Consider the following 21,963-nt stretch of genomic DNA (forward strand, 5'->3'; position numbering starts at 1 on the left):
CTCCTGAAGAAAATCCAGAGCATTATCTTTATCTGTCACATTGAGATTAATTACCACCTCTGTCTGCAAATGAAGTTTGTTTTGAAGTTAAATCAATTTGGAATGCTATGAACACTCTGAAATGTGGATTTAAAAATACATTTTTATTATTTATTTTTGTTTGATAGTTATGATTTCATTGAATCCTAAAAAAAGAAATAGATTAAAGAAGATTTTTTGATTTACCAGGGTACTTTTTTTCACTTTTTTCCTTTTTTTTGGAAATATATTAATTCAAGAATGTTTTTAATTTTTAATGTAGTTGTATAAAAACCCCATTCTATCATTAATACTGAAAAAATTTGTATTGTAACTTTAGAAGAAAATGATGAGAGAGGTACAATTAATCCCTTGGGATTAATTATCTAGCCTGCTGCAGAAAATTTAGTAGGCTTCTCTTTATCTGTCACTTTAAGATTAATGAAAACCTTTGTCTGCAATTGCTGTTTGTTCGAAGTTGAGGTCAAGCCTTCATGATATTTGCATTCATTGAAGGCTGTCATTTTATAAAACACAAGATTCATAATTGTTTAAATATTCAATGTTAAGTTGTTCTTTACTGCCTAATGTAAATACAAGAATATTATTTTCAGGTTTTTGAATACTAGTATTCAGGAATTATGTTGAAATTTTAAGAATACAGTTGCTTTTTCTTTGTACATTTATTAATCATTCTGTAAGCTGCACCCTTTTAATTCTACCTATGGCGGGGCCCTTGCTGACTGGTCAGTTTTCTAGTTTGTAACAGAAAAAGTAGGAATGAATGAATTAAAGAATGAATGAATGAAAAAAAATTAATAAGTTAATTAATAAATATATAAATATATAAATAGATAATTAAATTAATGAATAAATAATAATTAGAAAATAATAAAAAGGAATTAATATGATAAATTAATTATCTATTTATTAGAAAATCAATCATTTACTTAATTATAAGAAATAATAAATAAATAGATAGATAGATAAATAAATAAATAATAAAAAAAAAATAATTAAATGAATAAAGAAAGAACGAAAGAAAGAGAGAGAGAGAAAGAAAGAAACCAATAAATAAATACACAATCAAGCAAATATAAAGTAAGTAAACAAATAAACAAACAAATTAAAATCTAAATGAATTAACACATAAATTATAGATTAATCAATAAATTTATTAATTAAATAATAAAATAATTAATTAATAAATAGAGGAATTAATTACTCATTAGAATAATTAATTAATGAAGAGAAGAATGTATAAATAAATAAACAGACAAATAAATTCTCTGATGAATAAATAATTAAGTTACCTAGTTCATTAATTATTAGAATTAAAAAAATAATTAAAGAAATAAAATAAATAAATGAATGAATAAAAGATTTTAAAAAATAAATAAATACTAATTGCAAAGTTGACTTAATCATTCTTCTGCTTTTTAAATAATATTTTATTGAATTATGCATAAATTTCTGCATCTAAGAATAGCACTACTAGTTTTCATTATATATTCCGAATTTCCTCCCCTCTGTTTTCCGATCTCGATGTAAATTTGTTGCGCGCATGCGCTCTGCCTGGTTATAGAGGCTGGTTACGAGATCCAAAAAAGTATTCATATTATACCTCGCTGTTGACAACTTGAACGCGCCGCCATATTACCGTCTGCTCTGCCTGTTCCGCGATTTCGTAGTTTTTATTTTTTGATTTGTCCTATATGTCAGACCTTCACACACTTGTAAAAATAAATAATAAATAAAGTTTTAGAAAAGTGGAATTGTTACTGTCCTTATAAGAAAGAAAGATATACAATATCGATTTTAATGACATCATATCGGCTTTGGTCTTTCAACTTTTTCGTTTTGTGATATTTCTTTCCAAAAGTGCAGGTAACTTCCGGTTGCAGACGACAAGTGCGAGTGAGTAATGTAGGTAGGGCAATTTTTGGGGGAAAATGGTGACAAGTCAAATATTCACAGCAACAACAGATGGAAATATTTCCTTTCTATCGACATTAAATCCTGAACAACTCACAGACAAGATCGTTGACGATAAAGGGGCCAATTGCTGCCATTATGCATCAAGGGCGGGTAGGGTAGATGTCATCGAGTATCTTGTTCAAAACAGACACTTCAACCACCACAAGCGGTCCATGGTCGGCTCTACTCCAGCGCATGATGCTGCAGCCTCAGGGAAACTAGCCACTGTACAATGGTTACTGAAACAAGCCAAACCTCCCTTAACTCCAGATGATCAAGATGGCACTGGAGCAACTGTACTGCATTTGGCAGCTAGATATGGACATGCTTCACTTGTAGAATGGATTCTTGATAATACTCAGGGTGATTTAGCCATGATAAAAGCAGCAAGTGGTGCTCTGCCTCTTCATTTTGCTGCTTCTGGTGGAAGTGTGGACACTGTTCAAATTCTATTACAGGATTCACCTAGGTGTGTGTGCTATATATTAAATGATCTCTTTTGATTTCTTTAATGAACACATGTGTGTGTATCAGACATAAAAAATATTGAATAAAATTTAATTAGCATACTTGTCAAAGGCGGATCCAGAGCCGTCAGCTTGATGCTTGAACAATATCTGCTCACTATGAAGTGTGTTGCCACACATATTCAGTTTTACAAGGGTGCACAGATTGTCAGAATCAAGTATGCAATGTACAAGACTTTTCATGTATAGGTTTTAAGAGATTTAGACAATTTATTCCTTTGAATTCTCTGCAAGAACTAAATTTCGGACAGATATCTCTTGACTACCAAGTTCAAAGGACAAGAAAGGTTAATATCCCTCTCTGGCCCCTGGTTTGAGATGTCTCTAAAATAACCGGTATGCTGTTGACTGAAAAGGACAGCATGTGAAACTTACTTTACAATATGCCAGACATGCAGGGCTGACTGCTAGTTAAATGTACCAGGCTTGCCAATAATCATTTAGCATGAGAAAATATTTGTTCTATTTTTATAAATTCCTTTTACCAATGATCTGAAAGGGGTCAGATCACCATATCTTCAATCTCAAACTTATAAGCTGACAAATTCTACTTGTTTGCTTGTTACACTTTCATTGACTTTGTCATCGATATTGTTAGTTGATTTGAGTGAGATTTATCAAATATCAGAATTTTGATTGATGAAAATTTTTCACGCATCTATCTGAACCTTGAAACATGCAACAATTTAAAACCCACAATGTAAAATTTGTGCATCTCTGGCGGTCAGGCGCATGGTTATTTCAAACACTGAAACAGGGAAAATGAATATGCATGGTTTAATTGTTATGAGTCAGTTGTTTAAAAGTTTTCTGAGAATTTTCTAGGCCTGGTGTTACTACATGTATAATGATCGTGATTTTGACTTTAACAATAACATTTACTCATGTGAAAAAAAAGTTTTTCTTGCAGTGTAATCAGTAATGTCGTGCTATTTTATTACAGATCTGTGAACATGCAAATGACAAATGGAGCAACCCCGATATATATTGCTGCACAGAGTGGGCATTTAGAGGTCCTTAAACTACTGGTTCAGAAAGGTGGCACTGTTAAAATCCATGCATATGATGGCATGTCATGTTTACATGCTGCATCCCAGAGTGGACATCTTGATTGTGTAAAATTCTTGGTAAGTCAATGTATTAATTAGTAACTAATTAATAACCCTGTTCTGAAAAAAAACCTCAAACTTGGTGTATTAGTCCCCTACAGCCGAAACTGGAGGGAACTAGGTTTCCTCGTTTGTCCATCTGTCTGTCTGTCCAGCTGTCATTCTACTCTAGCCGTCCCTCCATCTATCTGCCAGTCTGCCCCCTATTTTTCTGCACTTTTTATCTAAACACGTGTATCTTGATCATGTTGATGAGATACAGATTAATTTTATTTTTATTCCACATCTATGATTCCTGAGGGAATTATGACTTCTGAAACATTTCTTGTTCGTGTGAGTAATGAGGGGATTTTTTTTTTTAAAGCAAGGCCAAACTATGACTCAGATGAGTATTTCGATGCACAAGCCACTTTTAAGCTCACCTTTACAAAGTCTGGTGAGCTTATGCTTTACCCACAGCATCAGCATAAGTGTGGGCGTCCAAGTGTTTAAGTTCTTGGAGCAAGTTCATTTCCAAGTAGCTATAAGTTCTACCTGGACCAAATTTGCAAGGATGCATCATTGGATGGACACTACCAAACTTTCTTCATATGGTGGATCTGACCTATATTTTCTAGATGGATGACCAAGTTAATGTTTTGGACAGGTCCATTCCCAAGTAACTATAAACCCTACCTGGACCAAACATGCATGGATGATGCTTCTTTTTGAAGTAGCTCTATTACTGTGTGGCTTGTTATGATTCAATTTGCATGGAAGATGCAACTAAGAATGGACACTTGCTTCAGATGTTGGAACTTAAAGATCTTTCTTGATTTGTGACCAGGATAAAGTTTTGGAAGCATGTACTCTCCCAAGAAACTATGTCCTACTGGTCCTTAAACCAAACTTCATGGATATTAATTTCAGGATGGACACTAAATAAAAAAAATATGATGTGAGATTTGCATCACTGTTACTGATAACATTCGTCTAGGTGAGCTTCATAATCTTCTATTACCCATGTTTGTTTTTTAAAAAAAATGACCAACATTGTGAAACTCCGAAAGAAGAAGGTAACCATAGCTAATGCATGTCAAAATACTGCATAGAAAATATTTGAACAATGCATTTATACAATAATATTTATTTCAATTCTAATTCCATTTGTTAACTTATTTTTTGAGGTTCTAAAACATATTGAGGAATCAATTGTTATAAATGGTCTTTTTTCTATTAAACTGGTTTATGTCATTGACTCATAACACTTTCAGATTTTAGGGGCATCAGATAATTACACTCTTGTAGTTGAATCTTAAAACTAAAGCTTATAGTACATGTTTACAGGTATTGGAACAGAAATGTAAAGTAAATGAGCGGGACTTTGACGGAGCTTCCTGTCTTCACTACGCAGCCAGCATGGGTCACGCTGAGGTCGTTAGGTGGCTGATGTCAGAGGGAGGGGCCAAGGTCACCCTGGATAACCTTGGAGGCAGTCCTCTCCACAATGCAGCAGAAGTGGGACATCTCAAGGTTATTTTTATGCTCTAGTGTATCAAAAATGTTTTTGTATTACTGGTAGATGTTGGTTTTTCTGTATTATTGGGAAAAAAACCTTTTTTTGAACACTTTTGACATATGAAAAATAGGAAAGTAAGTTATTAATTTCCCCATTATCACATCACACGTAGATAGAAGTGGAGTAGTATTTGTTCATAAGGTCTTGACTGATTACATTTCTTGACATTTTACCTACACCTGGTCAGATAGAAGAAAAACTAATAAAGTATAAATACAGCAATCAATAATGATGTAAGCACATTCTCATAGTATGTATTGTACAAGGTGACCAATAAAGTTGTTATGCGAGGTGCAAAAGACAGACTAAGCATCAAAAGTGTTAGGTAAAAATTCGTTAGGATATAACCTAATTTATCATCTTCACCTCTGGCCTGCTTGATTATCATGCCATTTCTATAGAACATAGATACAATGCCTCCAAAGCACTGCTAGGTTATCTTTATTTTCTAACCCAGTGATGACTCTTTCTCAATATTGTCATGCAAGATAACAGTCACACTTTATTAGCATTGCACCTGCTTCCCGGCAGAGGATGTGGCGACACCTTAGTTTACTGTGAAAGCTAGGATTACATCAACCCAAGGTACTCGGTTATTTCTAACAATCAATATTGCAAGTTGTGATTCAGAAAAAAGGTAGATATCTATGTATGTTACATCAGGTAGATATTCATCATTCCTCTGTTCTGATATTAAGGTTTTAATTTTTTTTGTTCGTGAGTGGGCTGTAGTGATTTGTAGGGTAAACGCCCTTAACAAACACTGATGCCTGTAGAATACCTTGACATGAAGAAGCACACAGTGTGCATGCAGTTGCAGTTTGTTTGAATATAATTTCAGAAGACAAACTTAAAAGCAAATGGATGTTTATGCTTCTAAGATGTTGATGAATATTTGAGAGCCATATAAGGTATTATGAGTACATATACTGTCTGCATGTATCCTTATATTTTAACAGGATTCATATTCTAGTGCCTTGTGCACAGTCTTTCAGGAGATAATTTATGATCATTGTTAAAATATGAATTTTTATATATATGTTTAATAAATAGGAACTGGACATTTTATGCTTATACCAGTATGCTAATTAGTTGCCCATGACCTGCCTGTGTGATAAATTTGAATGCCAGCTAAAATAGATATTGTGTAGGTTCCTTATATATTATCAATTCCTTGGATTGAACATAAGAAACCAGACAGTGTTGAGATATATGTAAATCTGCATTGCAAAGTCTTCAAACAAAATGAATCTTGGTATGATACCCGGTAGCTACAAGCATTGTGACTTGCAATTCTGAGATCTCTAAAGTAAATTCTAATCTTGTTTTTGCAGAGTTTGAGAAGTTGAAACCTTTGAAATTAAAATTATTGAATCAATATTTTCAAACTACAAACTCTATGAGGTACATGTACTGTGTTCTTTTGATGTAATATTGCTCTTTAGTCTTCAGGTCCATTTCATTGTGACTTAATTGCTGATTTTCCAACTCATCTTAGATGTACAGTATATTCACCAAGCATTTGAAAATTGATCGTCACGAAGTTAGAAATCAATAAAGTGTGTCTGGTCAGGACTTTATTTATAGCTTTATCTACATTTACCTGGAACATGGGCTACCTGTTGCCATAGATTTTAATTGGTATAAAATGTGGTCATTGTTGATCATGCATTTTCTGTGACCGGAGAAGCCGAGGTTGTTTGCTAATTACTAGAATTTCAGTTATCTGTCACTGTCACTGCTATGTAATTATTGATGGTCTCCAAAATATCCCTGACATCTGTTACCACTCAAATAAAGGTAGTAGTGTAGGAAAAAAGGACCCTTAGCTGTCATGGATTTCTTATTGAATTATTCAGCCTAAGTGAGGTTTGCATCATCTGAATCAATATAATTTTGTAGATTTCATTAATTAAATTACATTCGAGAATTTTCAAAGTGTCTTCAGATGCTGGCATACACTAATAAGGATCTATTACAATTTTTAAGTGGATTAATCTTTCAAGGACACTATAATTTGTCGTTCAGCTAGTTTACAGGTAATTCTATAGATGAGATGTAAGGCTTATATACCTCAATTGATTTTTTTTTTCAAGCTGAAAATGAGAAGTTACATTTTTGATGATTTTTATTCAGAAGCAGAAATTACAGCAGCCTTCACGTAACTACACTATGAGTGTAATTAAGACAGACCTTGTCCGTATTTCAGGTTGTGAGAGTTCTATTGGAGAACAATTGTAATCCCGATATAACAGATAACCAGGGTCTGACAGCCTTCGAGTTAGCAGAGAAGTGTTCTAATGATCAATGTGCTAAGGAAATCAAAGTAAAAGTAAGTGTTAACCTTACAACAAAGTCCTTAAGAGATTATGTCTACATGGAAGTTTATGTCATCCGTTGGTCAGTTTCTGTAAAACATCAAGATCAGTGTTCCCAAAGTTTGGGTCAAGTCCCTTTTATCATCTTTTAATTGATTGAAAACATGTAAACTATCTTCGTTGTGACCTTAATTTACCTCTATTACTTAGGTATGTCAACCAAATCGAGAAAAAAAAATCTATCAAGTTTGAGCTACCTTTTCAGGAATTCAAGTTTATTTTAAAATTTTTAATTAAAATCAAACTTTCCTACACAATTCTTCTTAAGGTGATTTCCCAAACTTTTCACTGCTTTGATTGCATACACACTTTGAAACGTGAAATTGTCATGTTGAAGGAACGTCAGCTTAATAAATGTCATTTTATCAGAGTGCAATATTATTGAAAAACATCCTTAACATTACCTCAATTTCCACTTCATTTGATAATTTTTTGCATTCATACATGACTTTGATATTAATTTTTCAAGAACATGATGTATGCTGTGTAATATCTTTGTCCATGATGGTGTATTTTGCATGTAAGTTAAATGTATAGCATGTCCAATTGTTTTGCTGTTTTCTATTGTGTTTAACCCTTTTGTTATTGACAGATGAAGGAACCTGTAAGGTTTTACTAAGGTAACATCAGAACAATATTACTCAAATCTATGCATGGACGCCAGTGGAAACTTTATTTAATAAGAGTCTTTTTTTCCCTCAATATTTATGTGTGACATATGCATATATTTATAAGTTCATATGTTTATGGGTAGATATTCATATCACATATAATATAAATAATTTTAGAATAAATGTGAAATTGGAAATTTCATGTAAAAATTAATTGTACCATATTTATCAGTAAAAACGAAAAATGTCTGAGAAGGATTTTTTTTTTTTGGTAAAAACAGTCAGGGCAAAATGCTATGGTGAGGTCAAAATGCTAAGAAAACATCCTTGAGTAAAATAAAATATATCCGACTAGTGTATTGCAACTAAGTTATCAAATCTCAACATCATTTTAGATGGCAATTTATTATGCTGTTGAACTTATGATGTTTACAAATGAGATATATAGATAAGTTCATTGACAAAAATCTTGCTTCATTGGGGTCTAGGTTTGGGCTAAAATAGAGGGAACTAAAATTCCCATTGAGAAAACAGAATCTTTTTTTTTTTAATTCTATTCAAGAAAACTGCAGGATTAATATTTACTCAGGGCAGCATTGTAGCCCCAGTGACCCTCTTGTTTTTATATATACATTTATAATTCTATGATTCATCAATTTTCAATATTGAAATTTATGGTACTGCTTTAACAGCTTGTTTTTTTTTTGTTGAAATTTACTAACAAAATTTAGGATATGGGTAAGATAAATACACCTTAATGTTAGGAGAACATAGGATTACATGTAAAACCCAGTGAAGTTTTGAATTTTTTTTTAATGAAATTTAATGATTGCTGGCAACAGTATATATGCCTAAATTATTTATATGTGTGTGCATCTTAAATTAACATGATAATTTTTGAGTGGAGGCCGGGCTTTAATTATAAAAGTAGATAGTGATATAATTTCTTTGCTGTTAAATAACCCATTCTTCCTATTCTCATAACAAAAGATGAAAAAAATCAATATTTTCTCTGTTTTTGTTTATTTATATTTTGAAAATTCTTAGAATATTCAACCTTATTTAATTTTTAACAGAAAGTTACATGTATTTAACTCTTTACAAACGATTTGACGATGGCCATTTTTGATAAGAAATGGCATTCGGTTCGGTTTGAAAGGTTTTCCGGAATTCGGTTCGGTTTTTTTTTATCTTTTATATAATACACCTGCTTGCAACACGCGTTGTGATTGGTTGTTTATTTCAATGAAGGGTTCTTTAACCAATGAAAATACAGGTAACATCGAAGACATTTAAACATGGCATACAGTAATCATACACATGTGGAAGGAAAAACAAATCACACGTGTGGGAATATTTCACATTTTGAATGTTTCAATTGTTTGTAACAAGATAACTCTATTCAATAATTTTATTTATTTTATTTTATTTTAAACAAGAAGTTTATTACTTTGTTATTTTTTGTTACATTTAACAACTTGATCTGTTGAATAAAATGGATAGAAATTTGTGTCGGCAAAATAGTACTTTCTACAATGTCCTTAATCCTTATTATCCTTTGATATATATAAAGATGTTTTATTTAAATTCTCAAAATGAAAACCGAACGAAAAAACCGAAAACCGATAATTTATTTTTAACCGAACCGAACCGAAAAAATTGAAATTGGCCATAAAGTGTTTTGGCTGCCCCTTCACAGCGTTTTATTGTTGGAGTGCAGTTTAAAACTGAACTATTATATATTCATTTATATTATGTATTATATATCATTGGATTCGTAATAAATTAAATTTCTCAAATCTTTTTACATAATTTAAGTCGGAAATTTCTGTTAAAAAAATAATTCAGGTGAAAGCAGGTGTAAATAGAAAATTAGATATTTTCAACAAGTAAAACGGCTTTAATAAGCCAAAATTGTCTGTATAAATAATAAAAAACATGTGTGATGATATAATTGATGGTTAAATTATTATTTATTATCAGTTTTATAAGTTTAATTACTCAGAAATTAATAAATTGTAGTGCTTCTTCAATGTCAATCTGTGTTAATGCGTCCTAAAACTTGATTTCTGAACGTTTTTGGACACTTTAATGATCCAATTCTATTAAAATAATTATTTTCTACACCTGTACATTAATGAATATGTGTAAAATGGAAGGTATCTTCTGAATTTGTGAGAAACAGGTGACGAAATCGGCACTGCGCGGTCCCGAACTTCACTAACTTATGTTGGAGTATATTTACACATATAGATCATTATAATTTTCAAACCTTTCAAGAAATAGGTAGTTTATAGACTGAATTTCATGAAATGCTTTACTGGATGAGAAAATATTGCGTATTTACTAGTAACATTTTCAAAAAAACATCGTATGTAACAGTCCGCCATTTTGAATTTTGGTGGAATATTGTTTGTTTACACAGGTAAATCACGTGATTTCTAACTGTAGTATGATGCAATCATTTGTTAACCTGCAGGTGGCCACCTGTGCTCTGATAATTTGTAAACAAGCGGTAATTTCAAGTCAAATCAACAACGAAATACACGTGGAAACTCGTCATTAAGGGTTGGGGGCTAGGCGTCAAAAGTCGTCATTAAGGGGTAAAGGAGGGAAAGGTCTAAGGGGAAAAGAGTTAAACTGGTATTTGTGATAGAAATACTCAAAGTATAATGATTTTATTTACTTTTTACATTTGTATGTTTGTATATGAGAAGTAGCATACTATTTTGAAAATGCAAAAAAACCCATAATATTTCTAGGTGATTTTTGGATAAAAATAATATTCAAGTAAATTCTGAGATAAAATATTCTATACAAAGTATTTTCTCCCCGTGTTATTTTCACCCTTTCACATTCGCAAACAGTTTTCAATGTACATTTTAAATATAAAAGGTGTTGTCAATAAATAAATTGAAATGCGCCCATTCACAGTTCATTGATTCATAAATCATTATATTCAGTGATTTCATTCTGTTTTGAATTTGCCCACTTATGGGTCGGAAGGGGTGAAAATAAAATGGGGTATAAATTTCCCTGGAAACAGTACATGATCATGAATTACCTTAGGTAAGAAGGACTGATAGGTTTACTCGAAGAATTGGTATAGGTCATTGCTGTGTTTATACCTCCAGGCTGATGTGATCCTTTAGTTCACATAATTTTTCTGATCAAAGATTGTCCTTTGTAAGTCTTTTAAATATAAAGTTTCAAATTCCCAGTACTGGTACTACTTTATTAAGTTTGTAAATCTTAATCAAAATTTCTATTACTTGTTTTCAAAGTTACCGGTACATGAAACATTTGGAAATGGAATATTAACTTGTTTACTATATGATTATAAGGTATTTTAAGGCCCCTTTAACCAAAATTCTAGGATATATATTTTTTGCCCTGTCCGTTGGTCTGTCTGTTTCTCCACAAGAACTTAAACCTTGGCCATAATTTTTGAACAGTTAGTAATCTGGCTTTTAAATTTCACAGGTTTATTTCCTGTGACAAGACCTTCCCTTAGATACCAATAATTTTGACCTTAGAGTTTAATCTACTTTTTAAAAACTTATGACAAGGTCTTTCCATGCATACAATTAAATCTGACCCGTTGACCTTGGAGTTTGACCCACTTTTAGACTGCATTAACCTTGACCATAACTTGTGCATGATTGGTATTTACTTGGGCTTTCATATTTGCCATTGACTCAAATACCCGGTCACTTGACCTTGGGGTTTGACTTGCATTTGAGAAACTTAAACCTTTACCATAAGCTGCCATACCGGGGCATCTGTGTTTCACAAACGCATCATGTTTCTGAAGAAAAGCAGATTTATTATAATTGAAGCCATGCATTCCTTCATACGCTTTAACAATGAGATTCATTTTTATTGTTTGACTGTAGTATTAAAAAAAACTCAGTTAAGATAAATGTGAAATTGTCAGCTTCTGGATTGATGCATGAGCATTGTGGTCTTGATAGCCTGTGTTCTATAATATGTAATTGTATGTATGAGTGAAACCTAATAAAATTCCTCACATTTATAAGATATGTATGCTTCTTAGAATATTAATGTGTTGTGTTGTTTTGAAATGTTTAAAAAACCTCACATTTTATTTTACCATTTCTCACCATGTAGCACCTTATAATCAGAGATTGTGTCAAATTAACTACACTAATAATTGATTTCCACAATACCAGATTACCAGTACACATAATAGTTATTTTACTGGTATATATCTATATAATTTAGCTCATCTAAGTTAACCGAATTCAAGTCATATTCAGCATGCATGCTCCTTTCATTTTCAAATCAGTCATTCGATCAGAAATCACAAAATCTTTCTTTGGACTAAAGATTAACTATGGAATTGCATTTTGATTATACATTCATTACCCATCTTTCATATCTATTTTGCTATAATTGTAGTAGTATATAATGTTAATTCTGTTTGTATTTAAGTTTTCCAGCCAGATATTATGATATTTTATACAGTAATCATTTCACTTTAGATGTTCTGGGTATTTGTTTCTGTATTGTACAGCTGTTGAATTTTCTTTGTTTGCAATATGTTTTGATATGTAATAAATTATCTTTTATAAAATATTTGTTTCTTTTGTGAAAGAGATTGAACTTCATTAGCATTGCATGTCTTTGGCCTTTGGGCCATTTTTCACCAAATGGAATATTTTTCATTAAAATTTAAAGTTTATGATAAATTAAAATGTATAATTTTTAATCTACCTTTGACACTGTGGCTATTTAAAAAAAAAACTTACAGTAAAACTTGTTTTAGTACATACACAGATATTGTGAATTCACAACTACAGCAAAGTTTTCTTTGATCCCCATCTATACATTTTATATGAATTCCTTGTATGGATGTAATGAATTGCAGATATAGGGATGTAAATTCACAGATTACAGTGACTGTTATAACTAAGTTTTTAACATAGTGGAGACTGCTTGAATAAGTTAATTAAAATCAATCTAATTCAGATCATTGTCAGTTTTCCTGATTAGATAATAAAGATAAATGTATATGCTTCTGATAATGTTTGCTTAACTCATTTAAACCCTTACCACAAAAAAATTTAAAGATGTATGATTTTACAATGCAGATTCAAAAGGGGGTCATACTAAAAAGCACAATGGTTGCTTATTACTAGGGGCATTGTCATGACCCTGAGACTATTTATAGTCCCTCTGGTCAAAGAAGGGCAATTAAACAAGTCTTTATAATACTTAGAGTATTCAAAATGAGCTAGTATTGGATAAAAAGACAGATACCTGGATGACCTTAATAGCAGACTATGATAACCGATATCTCATTTTGGCACCCAACAGGACATCACTAAATATATTTTTGAATAATTTATGAATTCTCCCAATATTACGATCAACTCTGTGTGATTTGTGGTATACTAGTCTGTTAACTTTTATAGTACTGGTACATTATCTTAATTGTTTATTATTAATGTATCTCGTTATGGTAGCATTGGTTTATTACATGTATTTGCCAAATTAAATGTTTTATGAACAAGTAAGTATATTCTTATATGCTTGAGGTACTTTCAATCATTAACTCATAATATATGATAATTTTTGCTAATGCATATTGTTTTTTAAGGTAAGATGTACATGTACTTCTATCTTTGATTTTGTAGCAAGTTGGTTTTGATGAGGAAGAAGCAGGCCAGTCCTGGACTCACCATTTAGAGACAGCGTCCATTGTCAGTAGATCAAGGAGGCTAGGTAGGTGTTTCCTGTTTACACCTTGCCTGATTCTCATTCAAGACTACCGCTTAGAATCAAGTTCCAAATTCACCCTTTCCAACATTACATTTTAAAGGATGAATAAATTGAATTGCCACAGTGGATTCAATATTTTATTCAAGGATTCAATTTTCATTTAAAGTAATATGTGTAAACTGTTTACTGTTTTATAAGGCTCCTATGCAACAATGCAATGTTTCTTTGCGTTTCAAATGGGGGAAAATGCACAGAAGGTTCAAACTAAGTGTTTGAATTGATATCTTAGAAACATACAGGCTAAATCATTTGGTTGAGATCATATTTATTCATTTGAATTTCACAGACATGTGCATTTACTCTTGAGAAATAGAAAATGTCATATTTAATATACTGTTGATTTACAAGGTAAATATGCTGAAGGCAAAATAGTGGTGTTGTTCATAGTTGTGCATGGTAATGCATATAGGTGCAGTATGCATCAGTATATTGACAAATTAACATTGATTGTTCTATAATTCACAGATTGTGAAGATTCTGGATCTTGCACACTTTCTGAGGAGACAGGAGAATGTGAAAAGAGAGATTACAGACAAATAGAGCTGTCTGATGAGACAAATAATAACTGGAACATACCTGTACCAGTCAACCATACAACTTCTCCAAATACCACCTTATTTGATAAACCACAGGACTCCTCACTAAGTCATCCTAACATTGACTCTACACATTCTGCAATCCATAGAGAAAAAGCCGAAAGTATCAACAAACCAGTGACCCGTAACAAATCCTTCGTCACCTCAGATTTCCTACAGAGGTATAGCGTGGCTAGAGAGTTACCTCCCCTGACCCAGAGACCAGCAGCCCCTGTGATCCAGGTGTCGCCACTACACAACAGAGCCAGGATGAGTGAGGGGGAGAAGGAAGTGGTAGAACAGTTATCTCCCCATACCTACAGGAGCAGCAGGACATTACTGTTGACAGAACTCAATGACAAAGTCAAAACTGTACAAGTCAATGGCCAGGGGTCATCCAACTGTGAACATGAATCAGTCAGCAGTAACAGAATTGAACCAAGGTCAGTATTCACATTTTAGAATTCATGAAATGGACTTGAAAATTGCAGAGTTTTGAGATATACATCTGCTTTATTTAATACTGTATACAGGGTTATTTTCGCCCCGTGTTACTTTTGCCCTTTTGCATTTGTGAGCAATTTTGCCCCATTTTAAATTCGCCCAGTCATAGTTTGTTTTTAAGAAAATATGCTGTGTAATTTGAATTCGCCCTGTTGTAAATTCGCCCAATCAAGAAGAGGGCGAAAGGGACGAAAATAAAACGGGTGCGAAAATTTCCCTGTATACAGTACTTAAAAAGCTTTTCCTGAATTTACCTTTGAAATTTCTCTAAAGATTATAAAAATTGTTGAGGTGCATTTAGAACAACATTCTATACTACAGAGCTCTGTTTTCTAGAGACATGTCAGAGAATTCACAGAGACCCAGTCCCACTTCCTCCTTTTCGGGGTCAGCCAGGAGCAGCCCCACCCCACCCCACACAGGACTGATCGCTGAGCTGAAGAAGGCTGCTGTTGCCCCAACCCTAAAGAAAACCAAAAAACCAACGGAGGAAGGAAAAATGAACTTCATATACTCATTTGGAGGACCAGTAAAAACAGGCTCATTAACCAATGGAGCTTCTAATCATAATTCTAGTGAACACTCTTATCAGGCAGGAATACTTTTGCTTTTCAAATGGTTGCTTTTCTTCTTTTAAAATATATTGTATTTTAATTTTTTTTTTAAAATATCTGAATGGGTGTCTCCTTCAAATCCACTAGAGTCATTCGGGTGACCTGTTGCAGTCTGTTTTCTGCACAGGAGTCTGCATCTTTGCTAGCCAAAGGTTTCTGATACGCTACTCTCCTCATAAACCCTTGGCATACGGTGAAGTCAAAAGACGGGATTGTTTTTGTCACATGATGTCGAATCAATCAGGTACACAGAGATTGTGTCATCGGCAGAAATAAAGACGCGTGTTTAAGAAAATTAAATCAAAAGCTTTTTCAAGAATATTTAAGAAGCAATCACTGAGTTATGTTTATTTATTATTTATAGTACAAATCGGAAGGTTCAATTTAGATTCTTAATCACATATTTAGAAGATATTGAATGACACCATATCTATTCATAGAATTGCATATGTTATCTTACAGATCGTTGTTTACTTGTGTTTTTCATTTCCGAGATTAAAGAGTGAAGAAGTATTCCGAACGCAAATATCGTCATTTACAAAAAACAATTGCTGATTGGTCGACCGGGTGTACCGAATCCCAATCAGAACTCGAGAAAAAAAACCCAACTTCTATCAACACCGTATGCCAAGGGTTTATGAGGAGAGTAGTGTATCAGAAACCCTTGGCTAGCGAAGATGAGGTGTCTGAAGTTTTTATCGTAAAAAAAAAATTTTTTTTTTTGACGATAAAAACTTCCGACTCCTGTGGTTTTCTGGCATGCTATTTTGAATGTGAAACATGCACTAACTTTGGAACATTTTCAGCTTGTGTCACAAACCATTTTCAACCAAATTTAATATATAATATCCTTGGGTAAAGCCTAAGAAAGGAATTTTTGTTCAATTTCATGTGATCTGTCCCCCTGGGCCCCAGAAGGATGGAGGCAAAATTAATGCATTCTTCATAAATCTTCATCTGGACATCAAGTAGGGTGTTATTTAATTTGAAATGTATTTTCATTTTAGCCAAAGAAAGAAAAAATTGTATTAGAGGGAGACTTTGATCCCAAAAATTTTATGGACCAGGTTGAGAGTGTAGATAAGTCTGGAAACTCAATGCCCGATTGGAAACGACAAATGTTGGCCAGAAATCTGGCAGAGAAAGCCTTTAAAGAGCATGAGGAAAAGAGGAAGGTACAGTGTATATATCTTTTTGTTGTAACTACAAAGTCTGAATATTTTTTATGCCCCACCATGAAAATGGCCAGGGCATATAGTGTTTGTCATGTGCGTCTTCCGTCCTTTCGTCCTTCTGTCCTTCCGTCTGTCTTTCCGTCACACTTTGCATTTAGCTCTGTTCAAAGCTAAGTTTCAAAGAAACTATCCAAGATATTTTCATCAAACTTCATATGCTGATAGATATTGATGAGAGCTATGCAACTGCATCAACATTTTTTGACCTTGAACTTTCCTTTGACCTTGACCTCACTTTTCTTCTATTAGTGTTTAGCTCATTTTTAAACATACCATTCAAGATGGTGTTATCAAACTTCACATGTTGATACAAATTTGCACTGACGATGCATCTAGGGATGAACACTACCAGACTTGCTTCGGATGCTGGATCTGACCTACATTTTCCAGATGAGTGACCAGGTTAAAGTTTTTGGAGGAGGTCCATTCCTAAGGAACTATAAGCCCTACTTGGACCAAACTTGCATGGATGATCAATGCATCTAAGGATTGACACTACCAGACTTGCTTCGGATGCTGGATCTGACCTACATTTTCCAGATGAGTGACCAGGTTAAAGTTTTTGGAGCAGGTCCATTTCCAAGGAACTATAAGCCCTTCCCAAACCAAACTTGCACGGATGATGCATCTAGAGATGAACACTACCAGACCTGCTTCGGATGCTGGATCTGACCTACATTTTCCAGATGAGTGACCAGGTTAAAGGTTTTGGAGCAGGTCCATTCGTAAGGAACTATAAGCCCTACTTGGACCAAACTTGCATGGATGATCAATGCATCTAGGGATGGACACTACCAGACTTGCTTCAGATGCTGGATCTGACCTATATTTTCATTTCCAAGTAACTATACGTCCTGCCTGAACCAAACTTGCATGGATGATGCATCTAGGGATAGACACTACCAGACTTGCTTTGGATGCTGGATCTGACCTATATTTTCATTCCCAAGTAACAAGTGTATATGCCATGTAAGGGGTTAAACACAACTTTCAAGAATATTGTTGTTGGGATAAATACTAAATATTAAGAAAATATGATGAGAGATTTGCATTTAACTTACACTGATAACATTTGTGGAGGTGAGCTTCATAATCTTTGATTACCGATGTTTTATTAAAGACATCATTTCTAGATATTTTTATCAAACTTCATATATGTGATACATACTGATGAGAGATATGCAACTGCATCAACATTTTTGACCTTGACCTTTGCTTTAACATTGACCTTACTTTTCCTAAATTAGTGTCAAACATCATAAGTTTATAGATATTGAGGTAAGCATTTCAAGTGTATCATCATTTTTTACCTCTCATTTGACCTTGACCTCACTTTTATCCATTTTTGTTTAAGTCAGTTTTAAAGAAACCATTTATAATTATATTTTCAACTTCATTTGCTGATACTTACTGATGAGAACTTTTCAACTGAATCAACAGTTTTTGCCCTTGGTATTTCCTTTGACTTTGACCTCACTTTAATGAAATTAGTGTCAAACTTCATATGCTGATACGTATTAATGTAAGCAATTCAGCTGCATCACTATTCAAGATATTGTGATCAAATTTTATACACATACAAATTTTCATGTTGCTTTACTAATATATCCTTGGTGGGGCATTCATGTCCTATGGACATATTTCTAGTTATTTTGCGCTTTGGCCCATCATCTTTATATGTTTGCTTAAGATTGTAACACTGTATCAAAGGCTAAAGCAAAAGATGTTGTCAGACAGCAGCAATAATGTAGCACTTTCTAATTGTTTAATTTGATACATGTATTCTAGCTCCCTCCCGATAAAAAAATAGAGAAAGGGAGAGGATTACATTGCTGCAGCTATGAGACATTATTTAGCAAAGTGATTTTTAGCTCTACTGGTCAGAGACCAGAAGAGCTTATGCGATAGTAATGCGTCCGGCGTCCGTCCGTCTGTCTGTCTGTCTGTCTGTCTTCTGTCTGTCCGTCTGTAAACAATTTTTCAAAATGCTACTCCTCCTACAGTATTGGTCTGATTTCAATATCACTTGGCACACAAGTAGACTACACTAAGATACATAATTCTGTGTATAGGTTTTTGATTTCGATGAACGGTGTTGCCGTGGTTACTAAAAATAGAAATTTCTGTGAAATTCTTTCAAAATGCTACTCCTCCTACAGTTTTGGTTTGATTTCAATATAACTTGGCACACAAGTAGACTACACTAAGATACATAATTCTGTATATCGGTTTTTGATTTCGATGAACGGTGTTGTCGTACTAAAAATAGAAATTTCTGTGAAATTCTTTCAAAATGCTACTCCTCCTACAGTTTTGGTCTGATTTCAATATAACTTGGCACACAAGTAGACTACACTAAGATACATAATTCTGTGTATCGGTTTTTGATTTCAATGAACGGTGTTGCCGTGGTTATTAAAAATAGAAATTTCTGTGAAATTCTTTCAAAATGCTACTCCTCCTACAGTTTTGGTCTGATTTCAATATAACTTGGCACACAAGTAGACTACACTAAGATACATAATTCTGTGTATCGGTTTTTGATTTCGATGAACGGTGTTGCCGTGGTTACTAAAAATAGAAATTTCTGTGAAATTCTTTCAAAATGCTTCTCCTCCTACAGTTTTGGTCTGATTTCAATGTAACTTGGCACACAAGTAGACTACACTAAGATACATAATTCTATGTATCGGTTTTTGATTTCGATGAACGGTGTTGCCGTGGTTACTAAAAATAGAAATTTCTGTGAAATTCTTTCAAAATGCTACTCCTCCTACAGTTTTGGTCTGATTTCAATATAACTTGACACACAAGTAGAACACACTAAGGTACATAAATCTATTTATCAGTTTTTGATTTCGATGAACTGTGTTGACGTGGTTCTAAAAATAGAAATTTTGTGAAATTCTTTCAAAATGCTACTCCTCCTACAGTTTTGGTCTGATTTCAATGTAACTTGGTACACAAGTAGACTACACTAAGATACATAATTCTCTATATCGGTTTTTGATTTCGATGAACGGTGTTGCTGTGGTTACTAAAAATAGAAATTTCTGTGAAATTATTTCAAAATGCTACACCTCCTACAGTTTTGGTCTGATTTCAATATAACTTGGCACACAAGTAGACTACACTAAGGTACATAATTCTGTGTATAGTTTTTCACTTCAATGAACGGTGTTGCCACGGTTACTAAAAATAGAAATTTCTGTTTAATACTCTCAAAATGCTACTCCAAATACAGTTTTAGTCTGATTATAATGTAATGTGGCATGCAAGTAGACTACACTAAAACATAAAGAGACTTAATCAACGATCATTTTTCTATTAATTGCTGTTGAAAAGTTTCAATTCCCAACTGCCTAAGTACTTTTCTCTTCTTTTGCTATAAGTACAAACCAGTAGAGCTTCAGTCTCGACAGAGACTTCTGGTTAGACAAGTCATGTCAAGAGGGGTTTTTTTTCACTGTAGGATTTATATAGAATTTTAGCATGAATTAATTATTTTATTGTTTACTTTTTATGTGTCAATTTAAAGTTAATAAGAATGTTCAAAATGCTATACACGACAAGATTGATGAAAAAAAATATTAACCTCTGTTTTTGGAAACTTAAATTATGCGAAGTTTTTCATTTTTGTTTGTCTTTGGCAACCTTTCACTCACAACCATTATGCAAATAAAATTTAGTTTTTACTTTTGAGAATTCTAATTTATCAAAATTGTTTTGATGCAGCTTGAAGAAATAGAAGCCAGGTTTAAGAACATGCCACTATGGAAGAGACAACTGATAGAAAGGAAGGAGGCTGAAGCAAAGTAAGCAACAACATGTATATGCATTTGAAGACTATTTTTATGGTGCAAAATTGCATTGAATTTCAGTCAGCTGAATGTTTTATTGTATTTGCCTCTTTGGTTTAGGAATTTTAGGAATTGGTAAAACAAAGGACAAAAAATTGAGGCACATCTATTTTTTTTTTCAGAGCTTCGGCAGAGCAGGCAAATAAAAAGAAGTAGCAGTGTGTGGAGCTGTCCACCAGGCATGCTTCTAATCTTATTTACGATTTCTGACTTCAAATTGCTGTCTCAATATGTATATGAAATCCCACAATCTGTGCAATTGTCTGAATTGTTGATATTTTTGTTACATTAATGTTTATATTTATTGTGCAATGTCTTATGCTGTTTGCTTGTTTTGTCAAATTTTCAGCAGAAATGCAAAAACACATTTTTTTAACAAAGCTATTACATGTATTTTGCAATAGATCTTCAGCATTTTAAGATTTTTAATGACAAGAAAAGGTTGTTGATTTCTGAAATGATGTTTGTAACTTTCTGTGTACCCCCTCCTTTATTGGAGAGTATTGGTTGTAAAGAGGTGCTATTATAATTGCAATGTATACTGCTTCCAAATCAGTAGAATTATAAATAGGTACTTTTGCTGTAAATTTCAATTGTTGAAGAATATTCAGTTTTATCCTTTGGATGCATATCATATTAAAATGAAAGCATGTACATGTTCTTCACAAAATTTTAAATCTCAGATGTATATGTTCATTTACATTGTAGATTGGAATAATATTGATGATAAGTTTGCCAAAAATGGGTGATAAATCATGCAGTACTTACAGTTTTACAAAGATTTATCTATGATTTTTAATGATCTTTTCGAATTCTTAATTTTTAGCTACATTCTTTTTACAGTATCAGTCATGCACAACAACAAAATTTGTCATATATATGACAAGATGTTGTGTGATGGTCACATTTACGCAAATTCAGTAACAGAGCATAGAAAATTGTACATGATATTAAATGTTTTGCAATTTTATGTGAATCAAGTGTTAATACTTGTATTTGTTATGAAAATAAATGTCACACAAACATGTCAAGTATTCTTAAATACTTAAGTGTGAAAAATTTGCAAACTCAACCGATTTTAAATTCCTGTCTATTGCTGTCATACTTTGTGATAAATACGCTTAAGATATGGAGAAAATTTCTGGATATGACATTAGAAATACAAATTTTGTGACCTGGGATTATCCCAGGA

General features: G+C 32.9%; 1 protein-coding gene across 1 annotated transcript; it reads left to right on the forward strand.

Annotated features, from left to right (window-relative positions):
- Positions 1 to 1,889: 1,889 nt before the first annotated feature.
- LOC134252056 (espin-like) lies at positions 1,890 to 21,796 on the forward strand. Its single transcript, XM_062734491.1, has 10 exons — positions 1,890 to 2,464; positions 3,466 to 3,649; positions 4,958 to 5,143; positions 7,399 to 7,521; positions 13,839 to 13,926; positions 14,449 to 15,001; positions 15,399 to 15,654; positions 16,684 to 16,851; positions 20,647 to 20,726; positions 20,894 to 21,796. Exons 1-10 carry the CDS (start codon positions 1,971 to 1,973, stop codon positions 20,925 to 20,927), a joined length of 2,166 nt encoding a protein of 721 aa, XP_062590475.1. The 5' UTR covers positions 1,890 to 1,970; the 3' UTR covers positions 20,928 to 21,796.
- The last annotated feature ends 167 nt before the right edge of the window (positions 21,797 to 21,963 follow it).

Source organism: Saccostrea cucullata, unplaced genomic scaffold (assembly GCF_032062105.1).
Source record: "Saccostrea cucullata isolate Sc308-1 unplaced genomic scaffold, CSIRO_AGI_Scuc_v1 ctg6, whole genome shotgun sequence".
In the NCBI taxonomy this organism is placed as follows: domain Eukaryota; kingdom Metazoa; phylum Mollusca; class Bivalvia; order Ostreida; family Ostreidae; genus Saccostrea; species Saccostrea cuccullata.

Coding starts and splice junctions, on each gene's coding strand:
- LOC134252056 (XM_062734491.1), top strand. CDS start 1,971: ATGGTGACAAGTCAAATATTCACAGCAACAACAGATGGAAATATTTCC. Junction 2,465..3,465: donor CTATTACAGGATTCACCTAG/GTGTGTGTGCTA, acceptor ATTTTATTACAG/ATCTGTGAACATGCAAATGA. Junction 3,650..4,957: donor TTGATTGTGTAAAATTCTTG/GTAAGTCAATGT, acceptor ACATGTTTACAG/GTATTGGAACAGAAATGTAA.